Here is a 14,728-nt window from a genome sequence, read left to right on the forward strand (position 1 = left end):
GGTCCCTCCCATATATAAACCAACTTTCCTCCCCCTCGCCCCTTATTTTAATCCAAACACAAATTCCAATTCCCTGTGAGATCAAATTACAGCCTCTGCGATTTCTCTCAGACTCTGTTCCATCGATTCCTATGGTAAGCACCTCCACATTTCTATGCAGATTTGATTTTCACAACCTTTGTGTTGCTTTCACTTCTGAATTTTTTGAAATTCTCGATATCTAGGTTTTTCTTCTTTCGGTTTGTATTTTTGATTTAGGAGTTTTATTTTGTGCCAGATTAATTAAGCGAACAATTTGTTGATTTCTTTGTGTGTTTGATTTATATAAGTGTCTGTGTCCGATAATATTGATTAATAGATCGATTGTTAAATTTTTAATGTTAGAAACGATAAATTATTTTCTTGATTGTTGATTTAGCTCATGTTCTTGATATAAGATTGTTTATGCTTGTTTATTTAGAAATTTGAGCTAAGAGATTTAGGCTCGCATGTTAGGTGAGCCATGTTCAAACATTATGTTAATGAGCGAGCTTGCGAGTATGAGGCTCGGTTTAATTATATTTAATTTTATATGTTTATATATATAGGCGTATAAAAATATACCTATATAGATTTGATATTGGATTGTGTAAGTTTGTAATCAAGTCTTTAAAACATTGGATTATTATTTGTAGTTTCTTGATAATATAAATGGTTCACTTTTATATAATTTGGTTAGATAAAGAAAATCATTCTATCTAATTAGCTAAAATAATATAATTCTAACTATAATTATTTTTATTTTTTAGTAGAGATTTGTGAGGACTAAAAAAATTTAGTCAAAAAGAATAAGTTAACTTTAACCAAGCAGATCAGCTTTGTTTAAAATAAAATTAAATGAAAAGTCCGGAACTTTTAATACTTGGTCCGTTTACCGCCCTAAATTGATGTCATGAAAAATATAATTCTTTGAGAAAAAAGTTAAATGATTACTCTTTCTGTAAAATATATTTTCTTTTGTAGGAAGAGAATTGAATTGATTCTCTTCTATATCATATTACTCTCTTTTTGAAAAAAAAGAAAAGGAGAGAAGATTCTCTCTTTTGCTCAAGAAGATAATGCAATGTAGAAGTTTAAGATTTATAAGTTATTATTCACTTTAAGTTGTCGACAATTTGTCATGAAATTTTGAATTCATACGGCTTTGATTGTTCTAAGCTTTTCTCTACTGGATTGGCCACCACCTTTTGAGTGGCCAATGGATTGATCGGATAACTGGACAGTGGACACCCAAAATGGCTTGTTAAAAACCCCTGGCTACCATTATCCACCACCATAGAATTGCTCTATCAATAAACTCTCACAAATCCACTACAGGATCAAATAACTGTACATCGCCACAACACCATCCCAAACACAACCCACATGTCCATTCTTGACAGAGTTGTGGGAGGATAAAAGGAGGGGAGGGAATTCTGGGTAAAATGAAAAATGTGAGATAGAGGGAAGATAAGGGATTAAGAATAATTCATTGGGAATGTGTCAACATCAGGTGGAAAGTAAATTTTAATAACCAATGCATTCGTGACATGTTGAACCTATTAAGTGTAACAGTGCTGCTATTAAGAAAAGATGTCATTGTAAATATTAGGGGAAAAGAATTTTTTTTTTGAAACAAATTTCCAGGAATTATCTGGACTTATTTTTGCTGAATTTGATATTTGGGAGGGTTATATTCATTGGTTATGGATGCATGTGTTTGTAATTTCTGTTCTTTTCTTTGGTAGTATTTTTTATTCATATTGTCCTCTTAGAACTAATTTTTGCTTTCTATTTAATGGTTTCACAGATGTCGTACTCCAGAAGGTCAAGGTATGTTTTGTTCTAATATGCGATTGTGGTTTTATTGATACGGTCTTGTTACTGTCTTGGTTTCTAATTGCTGTATATTTTACTTGTAACAAAATTTCTAGGTATTCTCACTCTCCTTCACCATACAGGCGATACAGGTCTGTCTCGAGGTCATTGTCAAGGTCAAGGTCAAGGTCAAGGAGCCGGTCAAGGTAGTTCCATAAGCACCCATTACCTTTGCTTGTGGATCCCATTGTGTTGCTCTTTTATTTTTATTTTTCTGGTTATTGTTTTATATGATCATGATCTGACTGACAGGACTCCTTTTTTATTTTTTGGGCTAGGTATGGTAGGAGTCCTTCAAGTGATGTGGAAAATCCTGGCAACAATCTCTATGTGACAGGATTGTCACCTCGGGTCACAAAGAGAGAACTTGAAAAGCACTTTGCAATTGAGGGAACGGTATGATCGAAGCTAAACTTACTAAGGAATTGTTATGTTTTTGTATGCGGTCCTATTTTGTTGGGTATAGAATGTTGTGAATAATTTGTGGGATCTCACTTCTATGAGTGGCTATTTTAGGTTGTGGATGTTCATCTTGTAGTTGATCCCTGGACCAGAGAATCCCGTGGCTTTGGGTTTGTTACAATGGGCACCTTAGAGGAGGCTGATCGCTGCATTAAGCATTTGAACAATTCTGTTATTGAAGGCCGTGTGATTACGGTGGAAAAGGTAATAGTTCTTTACATTTTCTTTTCTGTTGACCACTTGTTGCTTCACTAATTCTTGGTCAAAGCACTCCATTCAACATTGTATCAGATTATTCAATATTAGATGGTTTCTACTGGTTCTTTGAGTTTGAAAGTTGTTTGCTTCTTTCCACTTGAAGTTTTTGTGGCAGCAGGTTAGCTGTGTGTAGCAGCTCTTCACCAAACTCAAACTACAACTAAACAAACAAATCAAACACTTCAACAAGTATCAGACATGGGGTTGTATGCCCTGCATTTCTCTCTTTTCTAGCAATTAAATCTTGCTGTGTTTCAATTTCTTATTATATTCTTATATCATCTCTTTCTGTCCACCACATTTTTTTATATACTATCTTGCTGTGTGCCTATATCTTGATTTGTCTTGTATTTCGCTGATCTAATGCTTTGATTTTTCATTTGTTGCAGGCTAGGAGGCGGAGAGGACGCACTCCTACTCCGGGGAGGTATCTTGGACTCAGAACAATCCGAGGTAAGAATCTTCTTACTCTGAATAAGTTTCTTAATGGATCTGTTTTGTCTTGTTTTGTGGTCTATCTTGGTCTTATTTTCTTCTGTGACTTGTCTTGGCATAGTGCGCCATCGAACACCTAGCCACTCTCCTCGGCGATCTCCAAGTTACTCTCCTTACCGAAGGGGCCGAAGTCGCTCTCCACGTTACTCATCTGAACGCAGTAGGAGCAGATCATACTCTCCTTATTATGTCAGGCAGAGGTCATACTCTCCGTACTACAGCCGGTGGTCAAACTCTCCTTACTACAGCAGGCGGTCATACTCAAGGCGCAGAACCAGATCTCCTTACTACAGCCGACGCAGGTCCTACTCTCGGTCTGCCTCTCCTTACAGTCAGTCACCTGTTAGCCTGCGTGATCAGTCTTACTCTCCTTATGATTCAAGGTACCGCTACCGATCTGTCTCTCGAAGCATGTCACCTAGGCCAAGAAGGTCAAGGCGGAGCTACTCACGCAGTGTCTCACCCAGGCCTAGGAGGAGCTCTAGGAGGAGCTACTCACGCAGTGTTTCCCCAAAAGGAAGGAGGACCTCCCGGAGTTATTCTAGAAGCATTTCACCTAAACCAAGGAGCACAAAGAGTCGATCGCACGGTGGTTCGGCCTGGCATGGATACTCTAGAAGCTACTCTAGGAGTCCAAGTGTGAGTGTGAGTCCAAGTTCTAGATCGATTTCAAGGTCAAGGTCTGCGTCTGCTAGTTCTAGGTCTCCTTCCCGGTGAAGAGTGAAATGTCCTGCATGTTCGCATTGAAATGTTGGCGTGGACAAACTAAGTTACTGTATATTGGGTAGTTTATGGTTTGTATGTTGACTTATGAGTTATATGACTCATTTTCTAAAAATAATCAGCAGCTTTTAGTTTTGCGAATGATGATCTTTGTTCAAATGGATGTGAAGTCCATTGATACAAAACTTATGCGACACCTTTGTTCCCTACTTGCCGTTGACATGTATCTTCATCTCACAATTTCCCACCTTGTTAGCGCGTTTACAATGTTTATAACGTCACAATATTTTTATAATAAATTTTAAGTGGTAAATTGTTACTAGTTGTTATTATTAGGGTAAAAAAGTAATCTTAGTGTTAAGTTCAAATTTGAACCAATAATAACTAGCAATATATGAATTATTGTGAAAATATTATAAAAATATTGTGAACGTAACACATCTCTTTTTAGAATATTGTTTCCCTATTTTTATTGGATCATATCCAATTGTCAAACCAGGACTTAGGTAGTGTTGGCTTGTTAGGTACATATCAAAAGGAATATTTAACTGGGTTTTACAATTACGGAACCGATTAGATTTAGTTTGGGACATCAACCTTCTCACTGTCATCCATATTTTACGATACGTATCCACATCAGACCAACCGAACCAGCTCATTTGGATCCCCCATCCACACATCAGACCAACCAAACCAGCTCATTTGGACCCCCGATCGCAGAGGAAAATCCATTGTCTGAAAAGGAGGGGAAATACATTTGGAAACTTAAGATACTGCATGAGAGGTTCAAAAAGCTCCTTTGGGAAATCTGCAGTGCTAATATGCCGTGACAGCTCACTTCCTGGAATAAGTATTTCTGCTCCAGCTACATTGTAATTTGGTACAAAAACTACCTGGAAAATGTTGCCAGTTATGAGCAGATTAGTTTAGAATAGACCTTGATAGCAATGTGTATGTATAAATAAACACCCATACAACATGCAGAACATAATAAGAAAGATTATAATATTAAATTAAGCGACATATGGCCTGCCAAAATTTTTGATAGCAACATGTCTTAAAATGTCTGATATTGCTTTACAAGGAATGCTCATTTATAGTTCAATTTTCACGTTAATTGACTTTCGCTGAGTTCTAAAATCCCAATGGAGAAGGTATTTGCTAATTTCCAAAAGGAAAAAAAAGAAGAAAAAAAAGGTGAGAACGAAGTGTACTGCAGCTGCTTCTATGCCAAACGCAGGTAAAGAGAGAATATTAGGGTCCGTTTAGTTAGAGGAGTGAAAAAGTGAGAGGATGGAAGAGAGAAGAGAGCTTGGACCGCTGGACGTTGGTGAAGGTAAGATGAGAAGAGGAAAGTGATACGGATGATTTGTGGGCAAAAGTCATTAGGTGGGGTAGATGAGAGGGTCATCAGGTCATGAATGAGGATAGGTGGGAGATGATATTTGTGTAAAAGTGTTGTGAAAGCACTTTTCTCCCTAGATTTTCCTCGGGAGGATAAAAAATGTGGGCCCGGGAGAGAAAACTTTCTCCCGGGTTTTCTCTCCTCCCTATTTTCCTTCTCCAACCAAACCGTGGAAAACAACATTTTCCACCCTATTTTTCTTTCTTTATTTTCCATCCTCCCTATTTTCACTTCAAACGAACACACCCTTAAGGGTTGTGAAAATCTGAGAGGATATTACACTTGTATTTTATAGATTTTGCACTCTACTTTCCAAATAAACCATTTGATTAAAAAAATCCAAAAGTGTAAGTGTTTGTGGAGTGAAGAGGGCAAGAGTTGGAGTTCAAGTCTCCAAAAGAGAGTTTCACACCTATGTACACTTAGATTAAACTAAAGTAGAATTTCTATCTTGTAAAAAAAAAAAAAAAAACTCCCCATGCCTTACATTGATATCAATGATCATCTTGACTATGAATGAGTAAGAAGCATCATAAGCATACCTTTAAGCAGGTTCATAACAAAGCTCTCTCTCTTTCTCTCACACACACAAATGGAAAAATGAAAAAAAAAAAAAAAAAAGCATGGCAGAACATCCCCTTCCAAAACATCTAAGCAGTAAATTCTCTTTCTGGAGCCATAGAAATGCTTATACATAGCAATCCCATCAACAGAAAGATCAAACCCTTTTTCCTAGACAATGCTAGGAATGAGTATATTCTGTATATTTTAACCATCCTTGTCAACAGTGCGGGAGTGATGATTTTATATGGAAATCAAATTTAAATAAAATTACCTTCAAGTAGCTATTGACCTCAGGATCATTGTTGACAACAGCACCAACATCATTCACCAGCTTGACTATTCTTTTAGTATTTGTATATGTTGCAAATGCCTTTCCATCAATCATGATGGTGCGTGAAGTTGTCTTTTTCCGCTCTTCAGGGCTCATCTCCTATCATATTCAGTTTCAATAAAGTTCTCAGAGATAGTACAAGAATTATGCTAAATCAAGAATGATAACTACATTCTATTTAATCATGAGATGTCTTTTATACCTTTTAAGTTCTTGTATCTATAAATTGCTCCCAGAATATTCAGCAACTCTCTTATATTCATGGATCCTCTTGACTTGTATGTCAAATAGACTATTTTGGTCAATGCTTACCCCTATTGCCCGTTCTATGTACTCTGCCAAACGCTGCTTATTAGCCATCTTGGCAGAGGCCCATTCAGCTTGGAATTCCGCATTTTCGGCAAACTATTGGAGAAAGCATTAGTAATGAAAGTGAAATTTTTGTGATTGGTAAATAGCATCCGCAACTAGTGGTTCGAACCCATGACCTCACCCTTTATCGCATTATTGTGGTAGTGGGTAGTGCCATTTGTGCTAGAGCTCATTGGTTATGAAATTTTTACAATACATGAAGCAGGGAGAAAATAAAAATATTTCAAACATTTCTAAAATATATATTTTAAACATACCTGTCGAAGACCTGCGAGGGGGTCAAGGTTGGTAATCCATTCTTCAGTTTTTAACCATTTGGTTATTATGCTACTGAGCTCAGGACTGCAGAATCGAAGCCATCCGCGAGGAGTAATGCCATTAGTTTTATTTTTGAACATTGTTGGCCATAGAGAAACATAGTCTGCAAATAACTCAGACTTCAAGATATCACTATGTAACTGGGCCACACCATTTACCTACAGAGAGAGACAACAAAAGGGTACAAAAATTCAAATAAATTCAATGCTTAAATAAATGAAAGCAGATGGGGTTTCCACGAAAAAAGGGAAAGAAATAGAGAAAAGAAAATCAAAAGATAAAGCATCTGAGTAACATTAACCAATAAAAAGTATCTCCAAATGTGATAAAAACAAGACTTATTTGGACAATCTCAAGGGTGCAAAGACAATGCAGCTTTTGGCAGATAGGGGAAGATGTATGAGTAATCCTAAATACCAATAGTTCTGCAGAAAACTAATAGACTCTGGCAAGTAAGCTACATGAGATGATCTCTATGTAGATTTTCCAAAGAATAGACCTCTTACCGTATGTGCAGACACCACACATAAATTTGCTATCCGCACAACTGGCTTTTGGGGATTGTTATACAAAATGTGCATGCTAGGAAGCTTACTTTCAAGGTTGGGTCGTGCCTTATGTATCATTGCAATGAACTGCATGACAAATACAATTTCGTACTTAAAACTCAAATACTATATACATGAGACATCATAGGTATTGTTTTTTTGTTTTTGGGGGGGGGGAGGGGGGGGGGGGGGAAGATAGGGGAAGAAGAAATGGGTAAGGAATATACTCTCTTGTCTATTTTTTCTATAATCTCCATATGGCGAGGAAGAAGCTTCCAAATCACAGCTTGTGACCATTTCTCAAGTGCTTCAGGAAGCACCGTGTGATTAGTGTAGGCAACAGTCCTGTTTCAATCATTTACATATGAATTGAGCTACTAAAAAATGCACAGCTAAGACATGCCGAAAGATCAATAAAGCAAGAATGTTCTGCTGCAACACCCTCAGTGAAAATGCTCTAACAAACATAAAACACAATGCACCTTGTGGTGATATCCCAAGCTTCATCCCATCCAAGCCCTTCCTCATCCATTAGTAATCGCATCTGCTCCTGGGATTGCAAGTGTAGGATGAGTATCATTCATTTGTACTGCAACCTTGCTAGGAAACTCCGACCATTGCCGTGATCCCTTCCCTAGTTTCCTCTCCTTATATCTGAATATAATGTCCTGTAATTGGTCCCATGATTAGAGCCCAAGATGGAAAGAATTGCATAATGGAAAAACAACTGTACATGGCTTTTTATCAGTGAATGAAAGGAAAATTAACTTGGCATAATGCAAGACAACTGTACATTATTTTAATAGATCCCCTGGAAGCATACTTTCAGTGTGATGACCACCATTGGTTCATATATTTAAGAGAGTTAAGGATGCTACATTATGCATCCTCGTGCACTGACCTTCATACGATTGGTTTGCAATTTTCCCTTCCACTAAATGGTGCTTTTGAGCTTCCAGATTGCATCACTGGAAGAAGTATTCTATGATATATGAGAATTTAGTACCATATCAGCATATTCTAAGTGAGAAAGTCATACTGAAAGAAAGAATGAAAAAAATGGAAAAAAAAAGAAAAATGGAAAAAAGGAAAGGAAGTAGACAACCTGAAGTGATGCACTAAATAGAAAGAATTGTTGTTTCAGCCGAAAGAGCTTTTCATTTTCTTTAGCATCCCCAGGATATAGAGCTGCACAAATCTGCAAATGCACCATTTTGTTCAATTTATTTAAGGAAAAAATGAACACGAATACGTGAACATATGTAATTGTATAAAAGTAAGTTCACCAGAATATTAACTAGTTAGATATCCAGTAATAGGCATAAATTTAATAAATAGAAAACCAAAATTTTTAGCAAGATGAGAAAGTTAATCATGAAATTTATTTTCATAAACTGAATGGTGCCTATTCTTTGATTCAAGGGGTAGGTCCACAAATGCTTGGCAGACTACTCTTTTCATTAAAAAGAATAACCATTAATCAATTCTCCTGATCACTATAGTATGTTTGTGCAACTACCTCTTCCTTGCTTCAAACAAAAAAGAGAATTGATAATGAATGAAGGATGAAGAGCCCAAAGCTTATGAATACATTGTTGGCCTATGTTTGAGACAAAGGGTTGAAAATCTATAAGCGCATTGTAATGAAAGCCAATGGGTGTAAGATGAGAGCATTATTGTAAATGGACCGAGCCCTATGAAACAAGGGGCAAGGCTCATGAGAGTGAAGGAAGTGACTTTGTATTTGGGCCTTCATTAAAATGGACATAAAGGTTCTCTTAGAACATCTAAATAAATGAAGCTTCTAATTTGGGACATGGAATTAACAAATGGGACTTCTTTTTAGGCACCATTGCACCATTGAGACTAAGTAAGCATGTCCCTACCTCAACTTGGGTTCGACAAAGTAACGGAAGGCGTTTGACTAAGGTTGATATCATACCTCAAGAAGAGATGACTCCTCCCAGTGATGCTGCACTTGCCGAAAAGATATACAAGATGATAGAAGATCAAGGCAAGGTACTTGAAAAGATGGGGAACTTGTCTCACTACGTTGGAAGAAAGTAAATTCAAGAATCCCGTAGTGGTAGATGGGAATGAGGAAGAGGATAAGGAAGAGTGGGATGATAAGGATAATGCCGATTATGAGAGGAACAAGCAATTTGAGAAGCTTACCGCCGGAAACTTGTCCGTGAAAGTGAAAATGGGTAGATGCAACTAGCCTTTCGCAAGGCTCAAGGGATTGATGGTTGTCTCTACAACATGGGTGGCCTAGGTTCCGAAACCCCTATTCCATTGCTTCCTAAGTTCAAGATTTCTGATGCGGAAAAGTTTGATGGAACTGGGGATACTAAGCAACATGTTAGGAGATATATAAGCATAGCTGAGATGAAGGGCTTGGATGAGAAGAAAAATTTGCATGCATTCCCTCTCTCATTAACGGGAGGTGCATTGAGATCGTACTATAGTTTGTATCCAAGCAAGACCAAGGTATGGAATAAGCTAGTGGAGTTGTTCGTAGACCAATTCATTTTCAACACCATGATTGATGTGGCTTTAAGAGGCTTGGATACTTCCAAGTAAGGTGTTAGAGAGACTTTTTCTAAATACATATCAAGGTGGAAGGGGAAGGCTTCCAAGATTGTCAATAGGCCAAATGAAAAAGACTAAATCAACATGATCATCAAGAATTTTCTTCCGGTATACAATATTAGGCTGCTGTCATTGCCTATTAGTTCTTTTGGAGAATTGTGTGATTGCGGGACTAGGATCGAAAATGCCATTAAAAATGTACAATTGGAGAAAGGAGAGAGCAAGTCTCTGGTCAATAAGACTTATGGGGGGGGGGGGATCATCTAATACCAAATCACCCAATCTAGGAATGACCCTTACCCAAGCATATGAAAACTTGACCTCAAAGGATTTCTCAAGCCTTTAGATCCTACACCTATGCCTAATCTCGTACCTCCTACTTGGAACCTCAATGAGTATTGTCACTTCTATCAGAAATCTGGCCATAAGACAGACAATTGCTTCTGTCTTAAGCATGAGATACAAAACTTGATAGATAATAGAACTTTCCCAAAGAATCCAAGTATTGTCACCAAGCCTAACATTAGGAAGAAACCCCTACCTGATTATCATCGAGCTCCTCCCCTCATATTAGAATTGTGTTGAGGTTGAAGGGATTGATTGGGATTGTTCTAAGTTGATAGAAGTTGTGGAGATTAACATGGTTGAAATACAAGGAATTTGGGATGAAGATGATTAAAAGTTGAAAAGTGCCATAGTTGTATGGCGGATTGCCCCCAAAGATGTCTAAATTGAAGAAAAGAATCTAAGAGGATGATGTGGCCAGTGTTAATAGGAGTGGAAAACATTGCAAGCTGTCCTTTTTGGAGAATGATCATCTTGGTAGAAACTTGGGAGAAGGATCAAGGCCTGTTGGTATCAATGGGAATGAGGAGAAAGAGGAGGATAGAGTCTAAGCCCAACTAAAAAAATACTTAAGCACATGTGTTTGTATGGGGTTTGTAATAGCCTCTCATAAGCACCGAAATGCAGTCTTAGAAGCTTTGAATGGGAAAAAAGTACCTATAGAGATTATGCCTCAAGAGGTTTTGTCCATCATGAGGTTCTGATGAAGAACTTCCTCCTGAAGGAGCTACTCATATTAAGCCTCTACAAATCACCATCCAATGCATGGGTGCTAAGGTTCCAATAGTACTTATTGACAATTGATTCGCTTTGAATGTATGCCCATTTGGGACCGCTCTCAAGTTTGTTCTAGACTTGGAGACCATCATCCTTCTCCTCTAACTGTTAGGGCTTATGACAACACCTCTAGAAAAGTTATGAGAACTTTTAAGGCTCCTTGCAAAATTGATCCTTTGACAATTGTGTTATTTCATGTGATGAATATCACCCCTAGCTATAATCTCCTCTTAGGAAGATCATGACTTCACCCTATTCGAGCTATCCCCTTCACTCTGCATCAAAAGATGAAGATCCCATGGAAGGGAGGAGTTGCTGTGGTACTTGGGGATGGAGAAATCTTGGCTCCCTTTTGTGGACTTGAAGGTGAGGATAACGAGTTTCAAATGAGTGGCCTTGAGTTAGTGAACATGATTGATTATGGGTTTGAAGGATGAGAAGTATACTATGAATTTGCTTCGTTATTGTAGACACGAGATGATCGCAATGATGAAGAAAATGGAGTACATGCCCGGTATGGATCTTAGAAAGGAAGGAAAAGGGGTTGCTGAATTCTTCGATTTCAAGACTCAACTGACTAGGGAAGGTGTAGGATTCTTTGATGGCTGCGATGGAATCAAGAAAAACCTTGGTACTTTCAATGAGAACTTTGTTAGGGAATGAGGATAATTTCCTTTTTGTGGCTTTCTTGAGCTATGGGTAGGCAAGGATGGAAAGTATATCCTAGTTGGGAGATTTTCTTTAAAGAAAAGCTCACCTTCAAGGAGGAATCTATTGTTGTGATTAAAGAAGTTCAAGAGGAAGTCGATTGGGTGGACTACATGGATGCTGAAGTAATGAAAGCAATGCTGAAAGTTGAGGGGGACATGTTTGCCATCGCATTTGAAGAGCCAAGTGATCCTTCTACATTTATCATGCCTATTGATGGGCACCTTAGCATTTCGACTTGGCGGTTTTTCTAAAGTCAGGGAAAATGTCCTATAACGTAAGTTCTGATGTACTTTTCAACATTTCTAATAAGATGAATTTTGATTTGGCTTAATTTGATGCGTCCCATAACATTGAAATTTTGCACTTAAATGATTTCAATGAATTTGAAAATGAAATAATAAAAAATTGGAAAAGAAAATGGAACTTATGGAACCAATTCTTGAAACTCTTAATTTGGGCAATGATGAGAATCCACGCTTAATTAAAATTGGCTCTACTTTAAATGAACAAGAAAAGAAATATCTCTAATAACTTCTCACTAAATTCCAAGAAGTATTTGCATGGTCTTATGAAGATATGCCAGGCATTGATCCAGAGATAGCACAACACCATATTGATACTCTTTCTCATAGTGCTTGTCAAGTAGAAATTGAGGCACATGAGAATCGAATGGCTTCTTAAGATCAAAGAAGAGGTGACCAAATAGTTAAGCTGAGTGGATAGCTAATGTTGTGTCTGTATCCAAGAAGGATGAAAAAATAAGAATGTGTGTGGACTTTAGAGACCTGAACAAGGCTTGTCTCAAGGACGATTTCCTTTACCCCACATAGATGTCTTGGTAGACAACACTGCCAGTAGTGGATTGATTTCTTTCATGGATGGTTTTTCTAGGTACAACCAAATCAAGATGGCTCTCAAGGATATGACTAAGACCACTTTCACCATAGATTGGGGAATCTATTGCTATACAATGATGTCGTTTGGGCTTAAGAATGCAACAACGACTTATCAAAAGATGGCCACAACCGTGTTACATGATATGATCCGCAATGAAGTAGAGGTATATGTTGATGACATGATAGTGAAATCCAAAGATAGAGAGGGCCACATAACCAACTTGAGGAATTTCTTCGAAAGGATTAAGGAGTACAAGTTTAGGTTGACCTTGCAAAAGTACACCTTTGGAGTGACTGTAGAAAAATTACTAGGCGATAGGGTGATAGAAGTTGACCCATCAAAAATCAAAGCCATCCTGGACATGCCTCCACCCAAGAGTGAAAAAAAGATAAGAGGGTTCCTAGGTTGACTATAGTACACTAGCCGATTCATCACTAAGCTCACCTCCACTTGTGAACCTATTTTCAAACTTCTGGGGAAGAACGAACCCCAGACATGGAACGAGGAGTGTCAAAAAGCTTTTGGACCATTAAGGAGTATCTTCTCAACCCACCTATCTTGACACCTCCAGAGAATGGAAAACCCTTACTTCTCCACCTTTCAATCATAGAGGATGCCGTAGGAAGTGTGTTGGCTCAAGAGAATGATGATAAAAGCTAGAAAGACATGTACTATTTGAGTAAGAGGTTGCATGATTGTGAGACTAGATACACACCCATAGAGAAATATTGTTTTGCTCTTGTGTGGGCTGTATAGAAGTTGAGGTACATCATTCTACCATTCCAAGTATGGAAAGATGCTAGAATGGATCATTTGAAGTAATTATTAGAGAAACCCGCTTTGAGTGGAAGATTGTCAAGATGATTAATCTTATTGGCTGAGTTTGATTTGAAATATGTGGCTAGGAAGACCATTAAAGGGAGTGCCATAATAGACTTTTGTGCCAGAACCCCATAGAGGGAGAGGGTAATAGAGAAGATTTTCTTGATGAGAACACATTGAATATAGAACTTGGAGCATGGAAAATGTATTTCGATGGAGCGGTGAACCAATATGGAAATGGGATAGAAGTATTTTTTGATTACCCCCGACAGATCCCACATACCTATGGTTGTTAAGTTAAACTTTGAAACAACCAATAACATGACAGAATATGAGGCTTGTATTGCTGGAATGGAAGCCCTACAGGAACAAGTGGCAAAAGAAGCCGAGGTTTTTGGAGAGTTAACTTTGCTCATAGCACAAGTACAAAGTTGTGGAAGGTGAAAGAGGAACACCTAAAGCCCTACCAACAATACTTGAAGGAGTTGACAAGAACTTTTGATAGGATTGAATACACTGTCATCCCAAAAGCTCAGAATTATTTTGCAGATGCGTTGGCTACTTTGGCCTCCATGGTTGAGATACTTGAAAGAGTATGGACACGACATTTGGAGTTTGAACAGAAATACCAAATAGCGCACAAGGAGAAAGAAGATTTAGCCATCTTGGCCAAAGAAGAGTAAGGTGTCCCTTGGTATTACGACATCTTAAAGTTCCTAAAGTTGGGAATATATCCCGATAATGCTGGCAAGAAAGAATGTCGTTCGGTGAGGATGATGGCAATGCAATACATTTTGTGTGGAGATCAACTCTATAAGAGTTCCTATGGTGGGGTACACTTTCGTTATTTGAAGAAAGAGGAAGCTGAAAGGATCATGGAAGAAGTTCAATAAGGAATTTGTGGCCCTCATATGAATGGGAAGATGCTAGCAAAGAAGATTTTGAGGATGAGCTACTACTAGACTACAATGGAGACTGATTGCATAAACTTTGTGAAGCGTTGTCATGACTGCCAGACACATGCCAATCTAAACCATGTACCACCTAGTGAGCTATATAGCATGACTTCTCCATGGCCTTTTTTCCGTATGGAGCATAGATGTGATTGAAAGAATAGCACCTAAAGCCTTGAATGGACACTAGTACATTTTGGTTTCCATCAATGACTTCACTAAGTGGGTGGAGGTGACCTCTTATTTTGTGTCAAAAGGC

General features: G+C 38.0%; 1 protein-coding gene and 1 pseudogene across 9 annotated transcripts; one reads left to right on the forward strand and one right to left on the reverse strand.

The window, feature by feature from the left end:
• LOC142607286 (uncharacterized) lies at positions 1-3,975 on the forward strand. Of its 9 annotated transcripts, none has more exons than XR_012839283.1 (8): positions 1-134; positions 1,829-1,851; positions 1,953-2,042; positions 2,175-2,292; positions 2,413-2,562; positions 2,720-2,822; positions 3,006-3,069; positions 3,173-3,975. XR_012839283.1 is itself a non-coding variant. In XM_075778730.1 (7 exons), exons 1-7 carry the CDS (start codon positions 132-134, stop codon positions 3,826-3,828), a joined length of 1,104 nt encoding a protein of 367 aa, XP_075634845.1. In that variant the 5' UTR covers positions 2-131; the 3' UTR covers positions 3,829-3,975. The 9 variants fall into 9 exon arrangements, 2 of the variants coding, with proteins under 2 accessions (XP_075634845.1, XP_075634846.1); XR_012839282.1 differs by having other exon boundaries at positions 2,720-2,819; XR_012839286.1 differs by having other exon boundaries at positions 2,735-2,822; positions 3,173-3,250.
• A 362-nt stretch (positions 3,976-4,337) lies between these two features.
• Positions 4,338-8,585, reverse strand: LOC142606175 (alpha-glucan phosphorylase, H isozyme-like; annotated as a pseudogene).
• Positions 8,586-14,728: the final 6,143 nt, after the last annotated feature.

This window comes from Castanea sativa, chromosome 8 (genome assembly GCF_040712315.1).
Source record: "Castanea sativa cultivar Marrone di Chiusa Pesio chromosome 8, ASM4071231v1".
Classification (NCBI taxonomy): Eukaryota; Viridiplantae; Streptophyta; class Magnoliopsida; order Fagales; family Fagaceae; genus Castanea; species Castanea sativa.